General features: G+C 41.5%; 2 protein-coding genes across 2 annotated transcripts; both read right to left on the reverse strand.

Annotated features, from left to right (window-relative positions):
* Nucleotides 1–1,347: 1,347 nt before the first annotated feature.
* Nucleotides 1,348–4,802, reverse strand: acta1a (actin alpha 1, skeletal muscle a). Its single transcript, XM_052137021.1, has 7 exons — nt 4,669–4,802; nt 3,686–3,825; nt 3,209–3,533; nt 2,883–3,044; nt 2,468–2,659; nt 2,170–2,351; nt 1,348–1,846 (listed from the first exon to the last, which is right to left on the reverse strand). Exons 2-7 carry the CDS (start codon nt 3,812–3,814, stop codon nt 1,703–1,705), a joined length of 1,134 nt encoding a protein of 377 aa, XP_051992981.1. The 5' UTR covers nt 3,815–3,825; nt 4,669–4,802; the 3' UTR covers nt 1,348–1,702.
* A 3,937-nt stretch (nt 4,803–8,739) lies between these two features.
* nup133 (nucleoporin 133) lies at nt 8,740–21,482 on the reverse strand. The gene is made up of 26 exons (XM_052137599.1): nt 21,258–21,482; nt 20,321–20,436; nt 18,564–18,667; nt 18,374–18,478; nt 18,088–18,219; nt 17,837–18,007; nt 17,590–17,745; nt 17,271–17,341; nt 16,170–16,317; nt 15,899–16,049; nt 15,652–15,809; nt 15,355–15,446; nt 15,062–15,219; nt 14,828–14,922; nt 14,510–14,734; nt 14,297–14,419; nt 14,054–14,153; nt 13,692–13,943; nt 12,897–13,030; nt 11,299–11,457; nt 10,963–11,098; nt 10,083–10,201; nt 9,864–9,944; nt 9,683–9,756; nt 9,206–9,294; nt 8,740–9,000 (listed from the first exon to the last, which is right to left on the reverse strand). Exons 1-26 carry the CDS (start codon nt 21,383–21,385, stop codon nt 8,870–8,872), a joined length of 3,408 nt encoding a protein of 1,135 aa, XP_051993559.1. The 5' UTR covers nt 21,386–21,482; the 3' UTR covers nt 8,740–8,869.
* Nucleotides 21,483–22,000: the final 518 nt, after the last annotated feature.

Raw genomic sequence — 22,000 nt, forward strand, 5'->3', positions numbered from 1 at the left:
ATATTCTAATTTTTCGAGTTTCACCTGTACTATTGAATAATGGCTGTCCTTATAAGAAAGTGCTATGGTACAGAGATGGCGTCATACTTTTTAGCTGATCAACATTGGCCAGTTTTAGCAAATTGGATTTATTCATTTAAAAAAATGTAAATCTAGGTGTCACTTCTGACCAGTGTTGAGTAAGTTACTCTAAAAAGTAATTAATAACTACTAATTACATCTTCTACAGTGTAATTAGATTACTGTACTAGTACTTTCTGAAAAATAATTGCATTACTTATAACTAATTACTTTCTAAAACCTCGACCGGATGAAAAATACAAGAATAGACATGAAACGGTTCTTTTAATTCTTTCAAATAAATCATATAAAATCAAATAAATTATTTGTGAACTGGCCAAAGAATTTAAGGGCTCAGCGTTAAATTAGAAAACATATATTTTAACATTAGACGTTACATTTATTTTATTTAGAATTGTTCTAGTTTAATAATAATACATTTAACATAATTACATCAGAAGTAACTGTAATTAAATTACTGAAAAATAAAGAGTAATCCCTTACTTTACTTTTCTCAAAGTAAAAGCTTCTGAGAGAGCGCTATAGACGTTTAACCTGCAATCGTTTACTTTTGAGTTCCAAAAACACCCGAATTTGTGAAAATGGTCCATGATTTGCTTTCTCCAGATTGAAAGCAATTATTCTAGATTTAACGTGGAACTATTGTAGACATTTATTTTGGGTTGTAAATAATTGTAATAAATACAGTATGTGATTACATTATAATCAGGCAGTATTAACTAGACTCGTGGTTATTAAAGAAGATGATTGTTGTCATGGCGAGGGGCGCATTAATGCACAGGCTTACACGGGCTGAAGCCCAGGGGCCTCCCAACTTCCATGGGGGCGACATTCGCGGCATTCGTCACGCTATTCTCCCCCGTCGACATTCGCAGGAGGAGCTCATATAAATGCATTCAGCGAGAGATGCTGATATAAACACAGAGACGGTGCACAACAGTGAAAGACTGTAGCGTATGTCCACACAATAACAATCCCTTACGGTTACCTTAATACGCCCCTAGCTCCATTTTATGCAGTGTAAACTTGGAGTCAAGTGCGATTGTCAATGCTACTGAATATAATGTCTAAAAACAGCCTTGATAGTTTATAGTTGTCAGTTTTCAGGCATAAAAAGACAAAGCACCGAGTAATTGATCTGTAAACCATCTGAGAGGTTGTGTAAATATTATGCAGTCCGTCTCAGTGTGGAGTGAATCCTAGTGCACTGTCTTATTAGAGCAAGCAGCAGTTTCTGGAATGGCATATTCATTGATGACCACCATGTTTAAAAATAAAGTTTAAGTTTTATTAATCTGTTGGTGTGTGATGTGTTGGTCATCAACTGGGGAGGGTAAACAAATGGCAGTGTCAGCATCACTGGAATCTAAGGGAGCAGGGTCATTCCATTTCAAACAGCATTCACCAAAATACAAAACCATGTAAATCAGTAATAAATACATTTCTGTGCAAGAGAGCATGCTTGGTACTTTTCTCAGTTTATCTTCACAGCTGCTCCTACGACATCAAGCAACTGCAAAAGTGTCATTCGAAAAATAACGACTGTAGAATACAATGTCCGACAAGGAGCAATCGCTCGGTTCCCGAGCAGGACGCAGTAATGAGATGGAGGGCCGGGCGTTTAGAAACACTTTCGGTGGACGATGCTGGGACCAGCCTCATCGTATTCCTGCTTGGTGATCCACATCTGCTGGAAGGTGGACAGGGAGGCCAGGATGGAACCGCCGATCCATACGGAGTACTTGCGCTCAGGGGGAGCAATGATCTACAAAGAAGCAGAAGATCAAATGTAAGCAGTCATGACACAACACTTGCCCACATCTGATAAACCGGTAAGAATGCTGGTAAATGGGTTTACAAGGAAAGTGAAATCACGGTTATGGGCAAAATCGACATCTCCCAATCAATTTTTTATATACAGTAAAACATACATGGCCCAATAAAAGAAAAGCCATTTAAGGCTTTACATGGCCTTACAATATTGCATATTCGGTCTAAGATTGTGCATGTATTCACACTCAGTGTTGTGTTCCATGCTATAAGTCCAGATTGGTTTTAACTACATGGTTTAGCTGTGTGCTCCATTACCTTAATCTTCATTGTGCTAGGAGCCAGGGCTGTGATCTCCTTCTGCATGCGGTCAGCAATACCAGGGTACATTGTGGTACCACCAGACAGGACGTTGTTGGCATACAGGTCCTTCCTGATGTCAATGTCACACTTCATGATGCTGTTGTAAGCAGTCTCGTGAATGCCAGCAGACTCCATACCTGGGTTAGTATATTGAAGACAGCACAGACTTTAGAAACAGAGAAATAGTTACAGGACTAAATTGAGCAGTAAGGTAGGAAGAGACAATCTCACTCAGATTTGTTTTCAAACGTACCGATAAAGGAAGGCTGGAACAGGGTCTCGGGGCAACGGAAACGTTCATTACCGATGGTGATGACCTGACCGTCAGGAAGCTCGTAACTCTTTTCGAGGGAGGAAGAGGAGGCGGCAGTGGCCATCTCATTTTCGAAGTCCAGGGCAACGTAGCACAGCTTCTCCTTGATGTCACGCACAATCTCACGCTCCGCTATGGTGGACAAAATGTTTTTTTGATTTGTTAAGACTTTACACATGCTAAATGCTTTAAGATACCAAGTACTCAAATGCCCTGTCCAAAATGGCCTTGGGTAAGCAGTCCAATGTTGAGTCTACACCAGTGTGGCCACAACAACAAATCAAGTGTCCCATTGGGGACAGGGCCCATCCTACGGTTAACTACATATTTTAGTATGAAGGAACAAGATACACACCAGTTGTGACGAAAGAGTATCCACGCTCAGTCAGGATCTTCATCAAGTAGTCTGTCAGATCGCGACCGGCCAAGTCCAGACGCATGATGGCGTGGGGCAGAGCGTAACCCTCATAGATGGGTACATTGTGGGTCACACCATCACCGGAGTCCAGTACAATACCTAATAGCCAACAAGAGCAAGAAATCAGTCAGCTTCACCAAACAGAAAGGTATGTTGGCATATCCTTAAATACATAGCTTAGCTACAAGTTTAGAATTATAATGGCATCAAATGCCTTGAGTATAACTATGTTCTAATTTCTCAATCACAGCATGTAATCTTACCAGTGGTACGGCCAGAAGCATACAGCGACAGGACGGCCTGGATGGCCACGTACATGGCAGGAACATTGAAGGTCTCAAACATGATCTGGGTCATCTTCTCACGGTTGGCCTTGGGGTTCAACGGGGCCTCAGTGAGTAAGGTGGGGTGCTCCTCAGGGGCCACACGGAGCTCGTTGTAGAAGGTGTGGTGCCAGATCTTCTCCATGTCGTCCCAGTTGGTGATGATGCCATGCTCGATTGGGTACTTCAAGGTCAGGATACCTCTCTTGCTCTGAGCCTCGTCTCCAACATAGGAGTCTTTCTGACCCATACCGACCATGACACCCTGGAGAGGACCAAGAGAAATGGGATGATCAGAACTGCCCAAAAGTGGTCTATGGTCAGTGTGAGAATACCAAGATGATGTTGTACACATAAATGCTATCTCATTCGCCTTGTGAAGATGAATCCAATTCCAGTCAGGAAATCGGTATTTACCTGGTGACGAGGGCGGCCAACGATGGAAGGGAAGACAGCCCTGGGGGCGTCGTCACCAGCGAAGCCAGCCTTGACCAGGCCGGAGCCGTTGTCGCACACCAAAGCAGTAGTCTCCTCATCGTCACACATCTTGATAGGTTCTAAAAACAGACAAAGCCAGTGAGACAACAATGCCAATGCGAAATAAAGAGTATGGGTCTTTTGACACAAGCCACTAAAAACTCCATATACTACAAATAGTATCGTATAGTTTACCAAATCATGCCAAGCTTGGACTAAGCGTAGTATGGTTGTATGCCAGTTCAACTTTGTTGGAGCATAATCCAAACCAAACATCCAATAACAAATGACATCAAAGTAATTCAATGAATATCTTAAGATTGTATTGATTTAGTTAGCTTTGAGTTCATCTGAGATCCTTTTAAAAAATGAATAAAGTAAAAACTGCAAAAACGTATCTAGATAATTAGCATTTAAATTAACTGATGGCATTTTTACTTTAAAGATGTGATAGAGAACAGTTCAGTTTTATTTATTTTGTATTTAATTGATAAAAATATTTGTATGCATATATAGTCATTCTGTAATTGTATTATTGCATACTCATTATAAGCATGCATGCTAATCATACAAGCTTCTTGCGCGTTACGGCTCCTTATTCGTTCAAACATTATGACGAGATATAATAGGAGTGTATGCCGCAGATTATGACTGATAGAATAGAATAGACCATTTTGAACAATTTAATAAATTGTAAACATATGAAGAGATCACTGCGTGGCATGCTAACGCATCAATGCAGTAAATTGAAGACTTTTGAAACTTAGTCATAAAATAAATTGTGGTAAAATGTTATCGTTAACATTTCCAGTTCAGATTAACGATCCTTGTTGATGTATTTTCTAAAATAAAATGTTAAAAGGCAGCAACCTCCGCTTCTCAGTCGCAAGGGTGCGCGTTCCCGCGTCTCCACGCGCACTTACCTGTGAATGTTCCTGCTCAGACTAGTGCTGAAGTCAAACTCAAACGCCGCAGGCTCCTGCTAGACAATGACCAGCACACGCCGCTATCTTATATACCCGTCCTCTTCTTTTCCAGCTCTTCGGACAACCATTAAGGAATGTCCCTGCATTCAGCAGGAATTCCTCCCGATCCTTGTCCATATTTGGGTGTCAGTGTGTCGCGCGGAGAAGCTCAGCTGCTTGTGAGTTGCACAGCGCCGCGGCTCGCGCACCCGGGACGCTCCATATATGGCGCTCCAGACCCCAAACCACACCTGGTGGGCGCAGGGCCGTGTATGGCGAGTCCAGGGCTGTGACCCGCCTCGCAACCCACATTCTTCTCCATTAGAATGGACATAGCATGAGTGTATGGATGGACGCTTTTACATTTTATTAAGGGCATGACAGGAAATGATGCCTTGTTATGCATGATAATAAACTTATTTAAGATTATAACGTTTAATTGAATTATAAATATATATGAATAATTTTTTATTAAGTTTATTTTCGTTACAGATACATTGGCTGATATGAAGGATGACAACAGAACCAGACATTACAGAGAGCATGCATTCAGTATTACACACACTGTATGAGCAACATGGTATTTCTGAGTCAAAAGAGGGGTGTGGTCAGTCTATGGGGGTGTTTAGGTCAGTTTTGGACTGTTCCACAGAAAGCCACTTTCCTTCTATATGGGAGTTTGGGCACATTTAGACAACCCACATCAAACTCAATATCACCAATTGCCAGTAAAAATAGATAAATAAATAAATAGCACACTCAGTATAATTACCATGCAGAGGAAATGCAAGATATGCAAATGTTTTTATTTCTCTTCCTATTCTTCAATTAGGGGCAAAAGGTTTATCTGTCATGTAAGCAGCTATCATTAATACTCAACCTTGTGCAATGAGTTTCATTGATGTGAATCTGAATGTTTGATGCCAAGCCTAAATTCCATTTCACAACTTAACAAGTGAGTATCACATTTCCTCCTCTCAAGCCAGACAGTGTCTGGGTATTACAGAGGCTCCTAACCCCATATAGGGTGTCGGAGGAGCCCCCATAAAACGTAGCTTATTTATCGTGGACGGCACTCATTTTACACCCTCTTCCCTATTTTTAGGAGACATTTGCTTCACAATCAGCTCAGCTGCTGCTTCACACCAGCTGCTAGAAGAAGAAAAGGAGAAAGACGGAGTCAGGGAATAAGAAAGAGAACTACACATGTTTTCACATGAAGTATAGACAAAAGTCCCACGCCAGTTCACAAGTAACAAGTGTTGATTGGGTGCGTTGATTCAACTAACATAGTCCAATAAAACAAGAGAGAACCTCTTCGGTGTTCTTTAGAAGTCATTCCTGCCCACCTGTTGTTGTTGTTGTTGCTGTAGTGCATACTATGGATGACTCCACCGATGTGGGCAGTGCCTGTGCATCATTTGACTATTATCTGGTGTCTCCACTCAGTGTTTTAAATCAATGTCGTGCTCCAATGTGTGTATATTTATGCTGTTTAGATTGAAGATGCAAAGCACTGAGCATAGTCCACAATGGACTGGATAGTTTGCTGTATTCGTACCACTTTTTTTGTTGTGCACGTTTGTACAATTAATCCTTATCTTGGACTCTGAACCTCATTTTCTCTTTTTTTGTAACCTCAACGGCCTGCCGAGCAAACTCTAATTTGGTCTCACATGAAGCCCACAGTTAAAAACATAAAACCTGATCGCTATTTGATTGACACATCTGGCACCATCGTGCATAGTTAGGCAAAAGCCCATACTTTAAGGAATAGCTCACCTAAAATGGTGTTCCTGACCCATATAATACGTGCTAAGTTTGACGTCAATGATGCCAAAACAGTAGGAATGCTATAAAATATTGATACATTGATTATTGACCAGCACGTTACTTTTTTAATACGGCTTTGAGGCATCGATACATTAACATTAGCCGACATTTCATTTAAAAGCCTAATTTGTGTGCTATCCATTCACTGTCAGTTGGCCTTCCATTGAATATATTCTGGAGTAATAGCTTTGGGAGACCACAAGGGGGTGATATTAGATTTACTGTGCTTAATATTGAAGCTAGACGAGAAGTGCTGTATTGCGGGTAGGACAAGGCACAAGTATCACACATAGTGTCGATGCAGGTGCAAAGTTTAGAATCTTGTCACCATACACAAAGTTTCGAAGGTTTTTGTACTTTAAGAATGAACAAAGTGATGTTGATGAGTTTGCAGGTTAGTGTATGAAACTGGTGGAGCATGGTGTTGGCAGTGCCAAGATCATGGGTTTGATTGCCAGGGAACACACAAGCTGGTAAAATGCACACACTGAATGCACCGAAAGTCGCTTTGGAAAAAAGCGTCTGTAAGTACAATTATGCATTGTGTAACAGCAAACTGAATGATTAGCAATGCTAACTATTTGTATGCAATTTCTCTGTATGTAGCTTGAATAGGTTTCATTCAAGATGTCAAACCACAAAAAGACATCCTTGTAACTGAAAATACATTGTGTAGGCTATTTGAAAGATTGTGTATATGTATATGTGATGGCTAGATTAAATCTATGTCCTTTGAACATGATTTTGGTCAAATTTAATACAACTTTTAAATATGGAGATAAATGGTTAACAACACCACATTGAGGGTGATGTCAATGGGATACAATGTTATCCCATATTTGTGTGGAAATATCAATTAAAATGTGAAATAATAAGTGTTAACTAACATGCTGGGAAAAATCACTATGTGCAAATTTTCCATAACTTTTGTATTTATAATTTTTTTAATTATATCCCCTTTTCTCCCTAATTTTGGAATGCCTAATTCCCACCACTAGGTCCTTGTGGTGGCACGATTACTCACCTTAATCCGGGTGGAGGAGAACAAGTCTCAGTTGCCGCCGCTTTTGAGACCGTCGATCCGCACATCTGATCACGTGACTCGTTGTGCATGACACCGCGGAGACTCACAGCATACTGAGGCTCATGCTACTCTCCCCGATCCACACACAACTCACCACATGCCCCATTGAGAGCGAGAACCACTAATCACCACCACGAGGAGGTTACCCCATGTGACTCTACCCTCCCTAGCAACCGGGCCAAGTTGGTTGCTGAGGAGACCTGGCTGGAGTCACTCAGCACACCCTGGATTCAAACTAGCGAACTCCAGGTGTGATAGTCAGCATCAATACTCGCTGAGACACCCAGACCCCACTTACTTTTTGTATGTACATTTTTTTTTAAACATAAAAGGTTTTAACATTAATAACACCAATGCCATGAAATCAAGGGACAAACATACATTTTTTTAAATTATTATTAATATTTTTTTTTTTTTGCTTTTGCACACTTGCTCTGCCTTGAACTAATGCTACTAACTAAACCCCCTTAAAAGTCAAGAGACATGTTTGTCAACATATTTTGATATGAAGTGGTGTAGTAGTGGTCTAAACCACAGTACAGGTAAGCAGAAGGTTGCTGGTTCGATCCCCACATCCACCACCATTGTGTCCTTGAGTAAGGCACTTAACTCCAGGTTGCTCCGGGGGGATTGTCCCTGTAATAAGTGCTCTGTAAGTCGCTTTGGATAAAAGGGGGTTCTAGACGCCTCACAAAACATAATCCTCCATTGAACTGCATTCAAATCTCAGGACATTTTACATTATCCAATTTTTTCACTCTGGAAAGTAACTTTTAATTGAAACTGATAGTTGCAAGGATTCATACTTGTTAAATCCACCACAGCAGTATCTATAAAAAATTTTTTAAATCCACCAGTAACACTTGATTGTGATTGGCCCATTCTGAACAGCGCTGCTAAAGTAACAGGTGCCACGTGACAGCACCGTCTTTGCGCTGCCTGCTTCAGCAGCGGTCTAGTGGTCTGTCGACATGATTTTCCAAAAATAAATGCATTTGATTTATTTAAAAGATTGCAGCTCCATATTATGATTTTCTATAATTCAATAACTTTTAAAGCACCTCTTGAGAAAAAATCAAATCAACTGATTAAAGAAATACAAAAACGTTTATTTTGAAAATTCATCTGCTGAATGCTCATGCATGTGTTTATATTTATGAACTATAAACAAGGGAACATGTAGCAGAGACAGGAAGTGATGAACAAGGGAACATGTAGTAGAGACAGGAAGTGATGTCATATCTAAGCTTTCAGGTAGTGCTCATAATTTGCACGCAGGACGAACTCAAAGTAAGGCTTTGATTTAAGACTCTCCAGCTCCTCTTGCTGCAGTAGCTCCTTCACGTCAGGCAGGTATGACTGCAGAGAAACACCTATAAACACAAATACATCCGTCATGTCTTGTCTCACGGGGTGTTTGTAAATCAGTCCATGTCCCACCGCAGTAGTTCTCTGATAAACCGATCCCATGTTTCATGCTGCATAATTAACTAGCAAAAGTTCATGCCTCAAGTCTAAAACCTTTATTTATAGTAACCCCGAGTGTGTTGTAAAACAGAATGGAAAGGGTTACCACACCTCCTTGGATGAGTTTCTGCAGGATCTTGACAAAAGTGCCGTCTCTGGCCGCTTCCAGAGGGTCATCGTTGTCATCAGAAGACGACCAGCTGCAGTACAGACAAACCAGTCAACCAAATACAATTGTGACCAAGTAAAAGCAAAAACCCAGACATATCTCAAAACCGAAGCGCATGTACAGTCTAAAAAGATTAGCCTTTAAGCGTTAACATGTTAATAGTCACACAAATGTAAGTGTGTTCAATTAAAAGGATAGCTTATACAAAAAACACTTTCATACAATGTAAGTGAATGGTGACTGAGGTTGTCATTCTGCCCAACATCTCCTTTTGAGTTTCACAGAAGTCATACAGGTTTGGAAAAAGATGAGGGTGAACTATCCCTTCAATTGTATCTTATGGAAGTAGCCATACACAATAACGGCATAAAGATTTGACTTGGTGCTTTAGTAAAGCAACAGTCTTTATTGGTGCTCACCTCTCCTTCCAGTCTTTCTTTAAGGCTTTACTGAAGATCTCTCGTTTCAGGGCCTCAATATCAACTGCATCCTCCTATGAATGCACAGAATGAAAGGATGTACAAAAAACCCCACACTTGTACAGGTAACTTGTTTTCAATGTTTTATACGTGAATAACGCGATTCTTCAAGTGCAGATACCTCCTCAATGTACTCCAGCAGGTCGAGAGCTTTCTTAAAGTCATACTCGTTGGCTCCGCGGTTCTCATCACAGATGTACAACTGGAAACACGAAAAAGAGAAAAATAAGAGAGATGAGAATAGACAGTAAAGCATGTGGGTGTAAAATTGCAGGGGAGTCTGAAAACAGCGCAAGTGTGTGGGTGACCGGAGAATTCACATGTGTGTGTGTGTTCTCACATTAATGAGGTTGTTTGGTGTCAGTAGAGGCATATTATCTGGGTTCAGCTGTTTCTCATCCAACAGTTGTTTAGGAAGTGTCTCCTGATGAAGCAGAAATCTCTCCTGCTCTACTATATCTAGATAAACACACAAACAGCTCAGTCATGACCGCTCTCTGAAAGATTTAGCATGTTAATGTGGGTATGACATATTGATCTGCTAGGCTGTTGCTCATTCAGAGCAAGTACTGAGACTTGCAACTGCTAGAAAATACACAGACATACTGAGTTAAGCATGTGGACATGCTGCTGCACAATTAGACCAAAACCATGTATGATATGCTGTTGCACAAATAGACATTACAAACAATCCACATGTAGCACATCTAGACCAGTGGAGCTGGGGTGGAGGAGGGTTTCAGAGAAACTATACCGCAGCACGCTGGAGTGAAACCAGCTTGTCTACAAAACTGAGCAATTTAAATGTTAGACAAAGAGAGAGACTCAAGTTGACTGGCTACCCGATTACATGTCAAAGAACCAATCAGCTTACACCATACTAACAGATAACAACTTGGGACATTTATAAAAATCAGAAATATTCATTAAGACATAAAACAACCAATTTTGGGGGGGCTTTAATAAATTTTTATTTGGACATGTTTAGAGATAGGACAAGAGAGGGGGATTAACACCATGACCCAACGTGTTGAGCACATTCTAACCACTAGGCCATGGCTCTGGACTGATCAAATTTGAACAAAATGTTAAAAATAATCAATAGTCCTAAAATGGCAACTAGAGGAAGAACAGCCCACCGAGTGGCACACGCTGTTAAACAAACCACCTTATTTGCATAAATATAAACCAATCAGTGCAGTAAATGCCCCAGAACTGACCGTTGAGCTGTCTGGTTTTCACAGGTTCAGGCATGTTGGATGCGCGAGCCGTGAGTTTACTGAGGGCCAGCAGGGTCTTCTTCTTCGTAAAGTATCTCTCCTCCATTTTGGCCTGACTGTACAGAGTGCCATGAGCCTGTAGCAGAGACCAGAGAGAATTTAAAAGGTTAAACAAAAACCCGCTCCATTCTGCTGCACATTAAACCTCAAATGTGTTCTGGTTAGTTGAGATTGTGTAACTTCATTCAGCAGTCCGGATATCATTTACCTGATGCTTCTATTAATTCCTCTAACCTTATGTTTGTGCATGCATCATAAGAAACGAGGCGCACTTACTCTCTGGTAGTCCTGCATATGGATGTCATGCAGCCAGCTGAGGTGATCGTGAGCCTGCAGGAAGCTGGCCAGCTGCTGGTGTGATGCTATTGGTTGAGACAACAGCTTCCCTCTCTTGCCTTTCTCCATGTACCACCGGAACAGGAAGTCAGAAAAGTTCTAAACCAACACAGAGGCATGGTTATGGATAAACATTTTAGGCAAGGGTAGCAGTAAGGCCGATTTATTCTTCTGTGTCAAACCTACGGCGTAGGGTCAAGCGGAGCTGACGTGCACGTCTTCAAAAATCTAATAACACGTGCGTCGACGCGGACCATAACAAATGTGGCCGCTTTGATACTAGAGAACGCCCCCCAGGATGACAAAAGATATCTGTGGTAGCTTCGCATTTTGTCCAAGATTATTTTAAGATCTATGCATCATATCCAGGCAGCGGCTCTGACTGCTCCAGGCGGTCGGCTAGGAGCCTCTTGCCCCCCTCTGTCCTCTGTCCCCTGGCAGATGACCACGGATGCTCCGTTGGGGTGGATGGTAGTGGCGAGGACTCTACTACGGTGCATCCCTCCTCCTTCCCGGGTTATACAAGCCCGAAACACACCGGATTAAATAAAATTACGAAAAAAATATTGGCGAGTTTTGTCATAGATTTTGGACTATAACGATAGTTCCAAAAAGCAACTATCGGCACAGATTAATTTGGTAAAACCGATATATCGGTCTATCTCTAATAAAAACAGATTTTTACTGGATAAATATTTGGTTTGTGAGTGCAACAATATTTGTTGTATTTTACTCGAGACCTCTATGTTGATGTTGTATGATGTTTTGTCTAGATTTGGCAGTATGGTGTACAGTAAATAATCATATTTCATTAATTATGGAAACCAATCACTTCTAAATTGTAAGCAGATTAAAAAAAGTACCTGTTAAGAGTTGGTTATTTTGCCTGGTAAAGACTTTAAGCTTTAAAAATGACACCCACTGTGTGTTGGTCAAGAAAGCAGTTTATTAATTTGATTTATTTTTTTAGCACAGAGTGTCAAAGTAGGCCACGATATTTATTAATTATTATTTAAGCGACTCAAAAGCAAGCGTACAGTCAATGCCTGATTTATTATCTCTCTGCATGGCAGGCAACATGTATAATAAATATGGACCTAATAATGCTATAATAACTTAATACTTTTGAAACTACAAATTGCTTTGCCTTTATTTATGAAAAGTTATTTCAGAAATTATAGATTTTACTCTTAATACAATAGCATTTTGATGGTGTACTGCACTCACAAAACGAAGCAGACGTGCCAACGCAGAACTATAACTGCAATCCAGCGCATTGGCCACTACACTTGCGCTTACGGCGTAGATTCAACGCAGAAATATAGACCGGCCTTAATGCCATTTCTACACATTTTTCAACAACTAGATTGCAAATACCATAAATTTATCTGTGTGAGAATGGCCCTTATTTTTACAGATGAACATTCATAAACATTTTTAAAATGCATTGGTCAAAAGCTACTGAGATGAAGATGATTTGCGTCATGTGTTGAATTCCTGGAAATGCTCGTGAAAATGTCACCGGGTGCGTTTATTACCTGATCGGCGAATTTGACCATGTACTGCTGGAGTCGACTCTGGTTATCCGTCCGCTCGCACAACTGAACTAATATGTCAAAGTCGCAGTATTTCTCCGCGAGGGCTGCGACCCACTGATGCTGACCCAACTCCACTACAAGAATGAAAGAAAACAAGATATGCATTAATATCCTTGTCTCCGCTTTGGGCATTCATTGGGCAATCGCAACCCACTTCTGTAATGATTCATGCACAAGAAGACTTGGAATTAAGTAAATAAACCAATTAAATTAAATAAACTAATGTAGATTTTCTGCCCTTTTTCTCCCCAATTTGGAATGGCCAATTCCCAATACGCTCTAGGACCTCGTGGTGGTGTAGTGACTCGCCTCAATCCGGTTGGCGGAGGACGAATCTCAGTTATCTCCATATCAGAGACGTTAATCCGTGCATCTTAGCACGTCTTGTTGGGCACATTACTGCGGAGGCTTCACGCTCAACTCACCACGCGCCCCTCCGAGAGCGAGAACCACATTATAGCAACCACGAGGTTACCCCATGTGACTCTACCCTCCCTAGCAACCGGGCCAATTTGGTTGCTTAGGAGACCTGGCTGGAGTCACTCAGCACACCCTGGATTCAAACTCACGACTCCAAGTGTGATAGTCAGCGTCTTTACTTGCTGAGCTACCCAGGCCCCCTAGACCAATTTTTATTTGATGTTGACACGTGTTCTTAAAATATCTTTTAAGCACAGATAAAATCACAATTCCACCCCATGGATAAGCCTTGTATGGTGAATGCCGTAAACCCACATAGAGGTGCAAGCAGCTCCGAACGCTTCTGTGTGTACTCATTCTCCAGAGCGTCATATCGGTCCAGCTGTCCGGAGCGTCGGATGGACATCAGCTGAGCCACGTAGCTGCTCAACAGAGAGTCCAACAGTGCCACCAGCTGCTCACTCAGCACATTGCGCAGTTCAGTGTCCGCGTGAGGATACGCCGCGCGGAGAATCAGCTCATGCTGCTGCGCGATTATGGTCCTGACTCCGCCCACTCCTCCTGATGCTGAGAAGACGGAGAGATATAATGGCAATACTGATTAAGAAAAACAGATTCTGTTGCGGTCATGATGCTCTGGTGGTCTGAAACAGTATTTCTCTAAAGCGTGTTTGTACCCGTCCAGGGGATGTACTCAAGTTCAGGACTGGAGCTCTCTGGTGCTCTATAGAGAGAAGCTTTCGTCTCTCTGTACTGTACTGCGGTTTGAAGCATATCCTAGCAAATAAAACACATATTATAGACGCAATCAGCAATTATCGGGAACAAGTACACCAGTGGAACTCTGTAGTGTCTTATATGCATAAAGCAAGTAAAAGCATACGATTTAAGACATGCATGAATGAATGTGGGACGCGAACCTTGATGATGTCATTGACGTTGAGCACAACTTCAGCCCACCTGACGGAGTCGTCAGGGGTTTCTTTTAAAGCTTTCTCCTCCTCATCCAAAAGACACTCAAAGATAGAGGAGATCCGAGACACCTGGAGAGACGAACACGGGATAAATTAATCAAACTCCTCAGGCACCATGTTTCTAACTATACAGCCATACATAAACAACACTATCCGCACCTTTCTGAAGAACAAGTCAGCGGGGGTGAGGTTGGCGAGTATTTCTGTGTTGCTCTTCTTCAGGGCGGAGAGGATGGCCGCGTTCATCAAATCTGGATGTTTGGCGTGATGGTTCTTCAGCACGATGGCGGCTGAAAGCTTCTCAGCATGTTCACATAGTAACAGCCGTGTGGCCATCGGAGACGAGCGTGCTGTCGTGGAAGTGAGGCGGTCCAGAAGACCTGTCTGTAGAGCGGACAGAAAGAAAGAGCATTGCTGAATTAAATCTTCTTGAAGTATGAGCGTGTATCTCAGAGTGTGTTTGAGACATTGAGGAACCTGAAGCAGGAAGTCCATGAGGCAGCGGTGAGCTTTCATCTTATCCTCCAACTGATGCAGCAGCAGCAGAGACGTCAGTGTAAATCCAGCACCCTCTACAGGACAAAACACACTACTGATTAGACAAATTGAAACTCACAAAGCACCAAATGTAACGCTACGCTAACCCATGACATACAAACTGCCTACCTATGTCAAGCCAACATAATGAACTTAAATGAAAGCATTTCTCACCATCAGGTACTGACTCAGCCCAGCGGGGGTCACACGCAGGGTAGTCATCCACAAGGTCCAGGTCAATCTGGGTCACAACCGCATCCAGCTCCGCACTTCCTTCACCATCACTGGGGAAGAGCTCGTCCACCATGCTTTGAGCACCAATCAGATCATGACTGCAGAGAAAAATCACAGGAAATGATCTGCAGCTGCATTCACTAACTCAACAAATATTCCTACAAACCGGCTGTGATAAGGAACACAATTCCATCTACAAAAATTCCCCTTTTATTGTGTAGAAAAACACTGACCGGCAGAACTGCAGGAACGCTTGCTTTAACAGTTTCGTTTTGTCCTCTTGGGCCACCATATCCATTTTAGGGGGCGTTTCTAATGGAGTGCCCTGAAGTACAAACAAGAACATATTAGGTGATGATGTCCCATGATCTCTAGTTAAGTATTGATAACCCTGCTGAAACAACCTGCTTAAACCAGCCTTAGCATAAAAGTACCCAAAGCCCATTTAAAACCAGCCTGGGAGACCAGCTAAGACCATCCAACAAGTTTAGGATATTTTTTCAGCAGGCAAGTCAGAACCCAGTCCAGACCTCAGGTCCAGGTCCAGCCACTGAAGTACAGATCGAGTCCTCCATGGCCTCGGGCAGGAGGGAAGTGGCCTCTCTCGGTTCCACTGCAACCAGTCCATTGCTCTGAGAGAAGAACACCAGTAGACCAGCGCACACACCACCGCCACGGATACGGTCACCTAGAGAACAGACAAAAGAGAAAAATGTGTAAACCAGAACACCTTGTTTTGACTTGCTTGCATCAGCGCAGTCATTCTGCAGGCGGTACCTGGAGAGCTGAAGGAAATCTTCTCCTCTGGAAGACCTCCGCGTCCAGTGCCAGTGCTGCAGGCATACAACATCTCCTCATTATAGAGGAACGCAGCAGGACTAGATGCCTGTGGCAACACCATTCGTGTCTTCTGTAGTTCCTCCTCACTCTAACGGACAAAAGAGAGAGGATATTATTGATAGTTCAAGTATTTGAAATGCCTGTACTATTTTAGCCGTTTATCACCATTTATATGTAACGTGAATTATAGCTCTGGCCTCTAGTATACCTGGAAGGGTGGGTTGTATTTGGTGACCTCCACAGTGAGCTGGTCTGGGGAGGGCACTGTGGTTTCAGCAAGAGTGACCAGGCAGAAATATGCCAGACATGGAGAGTCAGCCGGATGCCACGCTGCTGCCAACACCACCAACCCTGCACTGAAGAAACATGATAGAACATTCATCATTACGGTCTATATATTTACAGTGTAAAGGAATAGTTCCCACCCCAGAAAATCATCATTTACTCATCCTTAAGCCATACCAGATTGAATGACTTACTTTCTTCTGCAGAACACAACTGAAGATTTTTAGAAGAATATTTCAGCTCTGAAGGTCCATATAATGGAAGTGGATGGTGACCAGAACTTTAAATCTCCAAAAAGCACATAAAGGCAGCATAAAAGTAATCCATACAAATTCAGTGGTTAAATACATGTCTTCAGAAGCGATATGAGAAGTCCTTTTTTACTGTGAATCTACACTTTACTTTCACATTCTTCTTTTGTTTTTGGCGTTTCGCACTCTTCACGCATATTATCATGTGTGTGGTGCTTAGTGGGCTAAAGCACATAACTGGTAATCAGAAGGTTGCTGGTTCGATCCCCACAGCCACCACCATTGTGTCCTTGAGCAAGGTACTTGACTCCAGGTTGCTCTGGGGGGATTGTCCCTGTAGTAATGCACTGTAAGTCGCTTTAGATAAAAGCGTCTGCCAAATGCATAAATGTGAATGTAAATTATCACCTAATAGTCGGGGCTGGTCAAGGGTGGAGACTTATAATTAAAGGACTTAATTATTGATCGGATTCTCACCCACACCTATCATATCACTTCTGAAGACATGGATTAAGCCACTGGAGTCTAATGGATTACTTTCATGCTGCCTTTATGTGATTTTTGGAGCTTCAAAGTTCTGGCACCCATTCACTTGCATTGCATGGACCAACAGAGCTGAAACATTCTTCTAAAAATCATAATTTGTATTCTGAAGAACAAAGAAAGTCATACACATCTGTGATAGCATGAGGGTGAGTAAATGACGAGAACATTGTCATTTTTCAGTGAACTATTGCTTTGAAATATGAAAATGTCATATTCAAAAGACTCACTTGCTATGCTGCATATCCAGATAAGAGACATTCACTCCTTTCTTGATCTCAGAGTAGTTACTTTCGGAGTCCTATGTGAGATGAGCAGAGTATAAGACAAGCACATTTCCAATGATGTGTCTGCATGGCATTTCAGGTATGTACTGTATATTGGACACTAGGCATGAATCTACTTCTAGACTTTTCTTTTGGGGGGAAATCTGCTCTGTTTCCATGCAGAAAGATCAAGTTCACAAATGCAGACTTTATATAAAATCAGGCCCCGGCTCTGGTCTGAACTTAGTAAGATGTCAATGTAAACATAGAAGATGGTTCTGACCCAGATGGCATCAGCAATGCAGTCTGAGATCATCTGATTGGTGCTCCAGCTCAAAACCTGCTGCTCAGAGTTCTCATCCACCTCCCATTTACTGACACCACACGAACTGAGAGAGTACAGACAGCCAGTCTCCTTCACCCACAACACACTGAACACCTGTGCGAGAGAAGAGAGAAATCCTGTCACTGCCCAAAGACATCAAAAGCATAATCCTCATTTAAGGCAAAACCGAACGCATGGTGCTAACCGAGAGGTCGGCCGGTGGGCCACGGATGCCGAACAAGCTGGAAACTCTGCGTCCAATGCCAGAAAGCATTCCCTGACCCTGCTGCACGGGCCTCTGGTGCAGTTTTCCAGAAGAATCGGGAATGACCCGGAGCAGCTGCCCACGGTACGATGACACAATGAAACTACAACCCTAAAACATACAGAGAAAATGAGTCTCAAGCTTCTGCTGAGCAAATGCACAAAGACCAGCATCTGAGTTTAAGTGCCCACCTTAACAGCCGAAACAAAGTTGCACAAGTGTCCGCCCAGGTCTGCAGACATTTCCGTGTAAGTCCCCTCGTGAGCCAGTCTGGGCCAGAACCGGGCTGATCCATCTGGAGACACTGCCAACGCACTGATGGACTGCAAATAAATAAAATAAAAAACACACAAATGTATTTAGATTTTTTCCTCAATGACAGAAGAAAATTAATAAGTGCAGAACACAATCCAATTACTATGACAATACCTTGAGTAGAACTCAATACGTCAAACTCATTCAGAAAGAAGACCTCACCTGTATGGGTGCATCCTCCAATGGACTGGAGGAACTTATGGAGATGAGGTCAGCACTGTATGCAAACTCACTGGGGGGCAATTGGAGGTCCTTACACACAGACAACTACAGCAACGAGGAGAACATGCTCTTATAAACAGTACCACCAGTAAATTCAACAAGAAAACCCATTACACCATCTCCTTCCTACCTTTGCCACGGAGGTCAGAGACACTTTCCATATGATCAGCCTCTCTCCACACACCATCCACGCCCAACCGGACGCCTCAATCTTCACAGAGATCTGATCCTCCGCTGCACAGACAACACAATGTCAGTACACTTCACACAAATACACTCAACAGCATTTTAGGACATTGTAAGTGCATTCTGAACCTCTGATGACCAAATACTGTATGCTACTCGATATATAGGCCTGGCTGATTTATTTGAGCAAACATTGCATAAAATAAGTTTCTTTTACTTGAGAAATGTTGTGTACATCTGATTTGCTGTTGTTAAATTGTATTATGCATTTACAGTTCAAGTCAGAAGTTCACATACACCTTAGACAAAAACATTTAAACTCAGTTTTTACATTTCCTGACATTTAATCGTATTTATGTCAGTTAGGATCACTACTATATTTTAGGAATGTGAAATTCCAAGTTGCTGGATTTTTGTCCCATTCCTCCAGACAGAACTGGTGTAACAGAGTCAGGTTTGTCGACCTCCTTACTCAAACACGCTTTTTCAGTTCTGCCCACAAATGTTCTATCAGGCTTTGTGATGCCCGCTCCAATACCTTGACTTGGTTGTCCTTAAACCATTTTGCCAAACTTTGGAGGTATGCTTTGGTTCATTGTCCATTTGGAAGACCCATTAGCGACCGAGCTTTAACTTCATGGCTGATGTCTTGAGATGTTGCTTCAATATATCAACATAATTTTCCTTCCTCATGATGTCATCTATTTAGTGAAGTGCACCAGTCCCTCCTGCAGCAAACACCCCCACAACATGATGCTGCACCCCCATGCTTCACAGTTGGGATGGTGTTCTTTGACTTACAAGCCTCACCCTATTTCCTCCAAATATAACGATGGTCATTATGGCCGAATAGTAGACCAGAGGACATTTCCCCAAAAAGTAAGATCTTTGTCCCCATGTGCACTTGCAAACTGTAGTCTGGCTTTTTTATGGCAGTTTTAGAGCAGTGGCTTCTTCCTTGCTGAACAGCCTTTCAGGTTATGTTGATATAGGACTCATTTTGCACTTTTTGCACCAAACTACGTTCAATGAGTCTCCTTCCTGAGCAGTATGACGGCTGTGGATCCCATAGTGTTTATACTTGCATAATATTGTTTGTACAGATGAACGTGGTACCTTCAGGTGTTTGGATATTTCTCCCAAGGATGAACCAGACTTGTGGGGGGCCACAATTGTTTTTCTGAGGTCTTGGATAATTTTGTTTTATTTTCTCATGATGTCAAGCACAGAGGCACAGAGTTTGAAGGTAGGCCTTAATATACATCCACAGGTACACCTCCAATTCAGCACAGCTCCTAACAGAAGAGTTAGTTCAACAGAAGCTAATTGTCTAAAGGTTTGACAATGTTCTGGAATTTTCCAAGCTGCTTAAAGGCCCAGTTAACTTGGTGTATGTAAATGTCTGACCCACTGGAATTGTGATATAGTCAATTAAAAGTGAAACAATCGGTCTGTAAACAATTGTTGGAAAAATTATTCATGTCATGGATAAAGTAGATGTCCTAAATGACTTGCCAAAACTATAGTTTACTAATATAAAATCTGTGGAGTGGTTTAGAAAATGACTTGTAATGACTTCAACCAAAGCGTATATAAACTTCTGACTTCAACTGTATATTGGGCATCCTGCACTCTAGATATCGGTATCAGCCATTGAAAACCCCATATGGGACGACCACTAAAAGTAACACTAATGTGTACCGTCAGCCATTGTCAGCGCCTCCATGACTTTGACAGGCAGAGATGATCCAAAAGTCTTAAAATCAAAATTATACGAGTCCACGGCAGCATGAGTTTGAACTCGAGTGGGAGTAGATCTGAAAAAAATACAAATATATATAAACACGTTTTATTTATATAGCAACATGTAACCCATTTTTTGTTATAATTATGTTACGTGAGTATATTCAGTTCATCATATGCATTTTTGGTAATATATTTTTGAGGTTTTACAACTAAAATCCAACTTAAAATTTGTAAAAAGAAAATAAGATGGAATTTAATAAGTGCTGAAATCAGATGATGAATCCATGATAAATTAGTAATGTAGTATAATGTTATAGACTGAGGTACATGCCATTTATTCATGTTCACATGCATGGTATTCCTTAGTACCATTATTTGTATTTATTTTTTTGCATTATGTGTGGTGTGTCTTTAATGTATTTTATTTTTTAATCTGGTGTTATTTCAAAGTTAAAGGAATATTTTGGGTTCAATACAAGTTTAGATCAATCGACGGCATTTGTGGCATAATGTTGATTACCACAAAACATTATTTAAACTCGTCCCTCCTGGGTTACAGTGAGGCACTTACAATGGAAGTGAATGGGGCCAATCAGTGAACATTAAATCACACACTGTTTCAAAGGTAAAGACAAAAGACTTAAATACTTTTAAAGAGTTTTACGACTTAAAAGAGTTACAGCGCAAATAATACAGAGGTTTCAGCAAAATTAATGGAAGTGCTTTTTTAAAAAAAAAAAAAAAGGAAAGTGTCACATTTCTGCCGCGGGACGAGACGAAATCATTTTTGTGGTTATCAACATTATGACACAAATGATGTCGATTGGTCTTAACTTTTAATGACTCGGATTATTCCTTTAAGCCCTGTTTGTGTAAATGGACACAGGTTTACCTGGCTGTGACAGCGGAGCGGCGTGGGGAGAACAGCAGCCCGGGCTGAGCGGCGCTCATACTCTTCCGACCGCCGGTCCGGGGCGCCTGTCTACGGCCTGAGCTCGGTGTACCGCGGGGAGTAAACATACTGCACCGACACAATGTTTAACTCATTCAAAAGCGATGAAACAGGGTAAACATCTGAACCCTCCTTTTACCGCGCACTCACTGCATTCAAGCGCACTCTATTTTGCGTCATTCAAATGCGCATGCGCTTTGACCACTGACATAGATCAGTGGTTTTAACCAATCGCTCGTAGTGCTGCTCCTGGATCAGCTTTCTGACGCCTGTTAATACAAATGATGCGTCTGTTAGGGTTCAAACCTGATCTTGGACCAGCCCTACAGGACAGGCGTTTGAAAACAGCACGTTTTGGTAGATGGTTTTCTGAAGAATACATTGGGAAAGGGCTTTTTAAACTTTAATCAAAATATTGAATATTGAATTACTATAAATAAAAATACTATATATAAAATATACAACTAATAATAAAATAAATATACGTTTATATAAATCAAATTAATATAACAAATATGATGATAAAATTTGTGTGCATATTATCTGTTTATCTCAATAATATTATGTTGAATTTTCTGTCTTTTTTTATTATTTAACATTGAACAAATGATAATTAAGCTCTCATGCATCACTCGCCAGCCAATGATTTTATAGAGAGATTGTTTAGCCCGAGAAGAAACACA

This window comes from Xyrauchen texanus, chromosome 11, assembly GCF_025860055.1.
Source record: "Xyrauchen texanus isolate HMW12.3.18 chromosome 11, RBS_HiC_50CHRs, whole genome shotgun sequence".
Lineage (NCBI taxonomy): Eukaryota > Metazoa > Chordata > Actinopteri > Cypriniformes > Catostomidae > Xyrauchen > Xyrauchen texanus.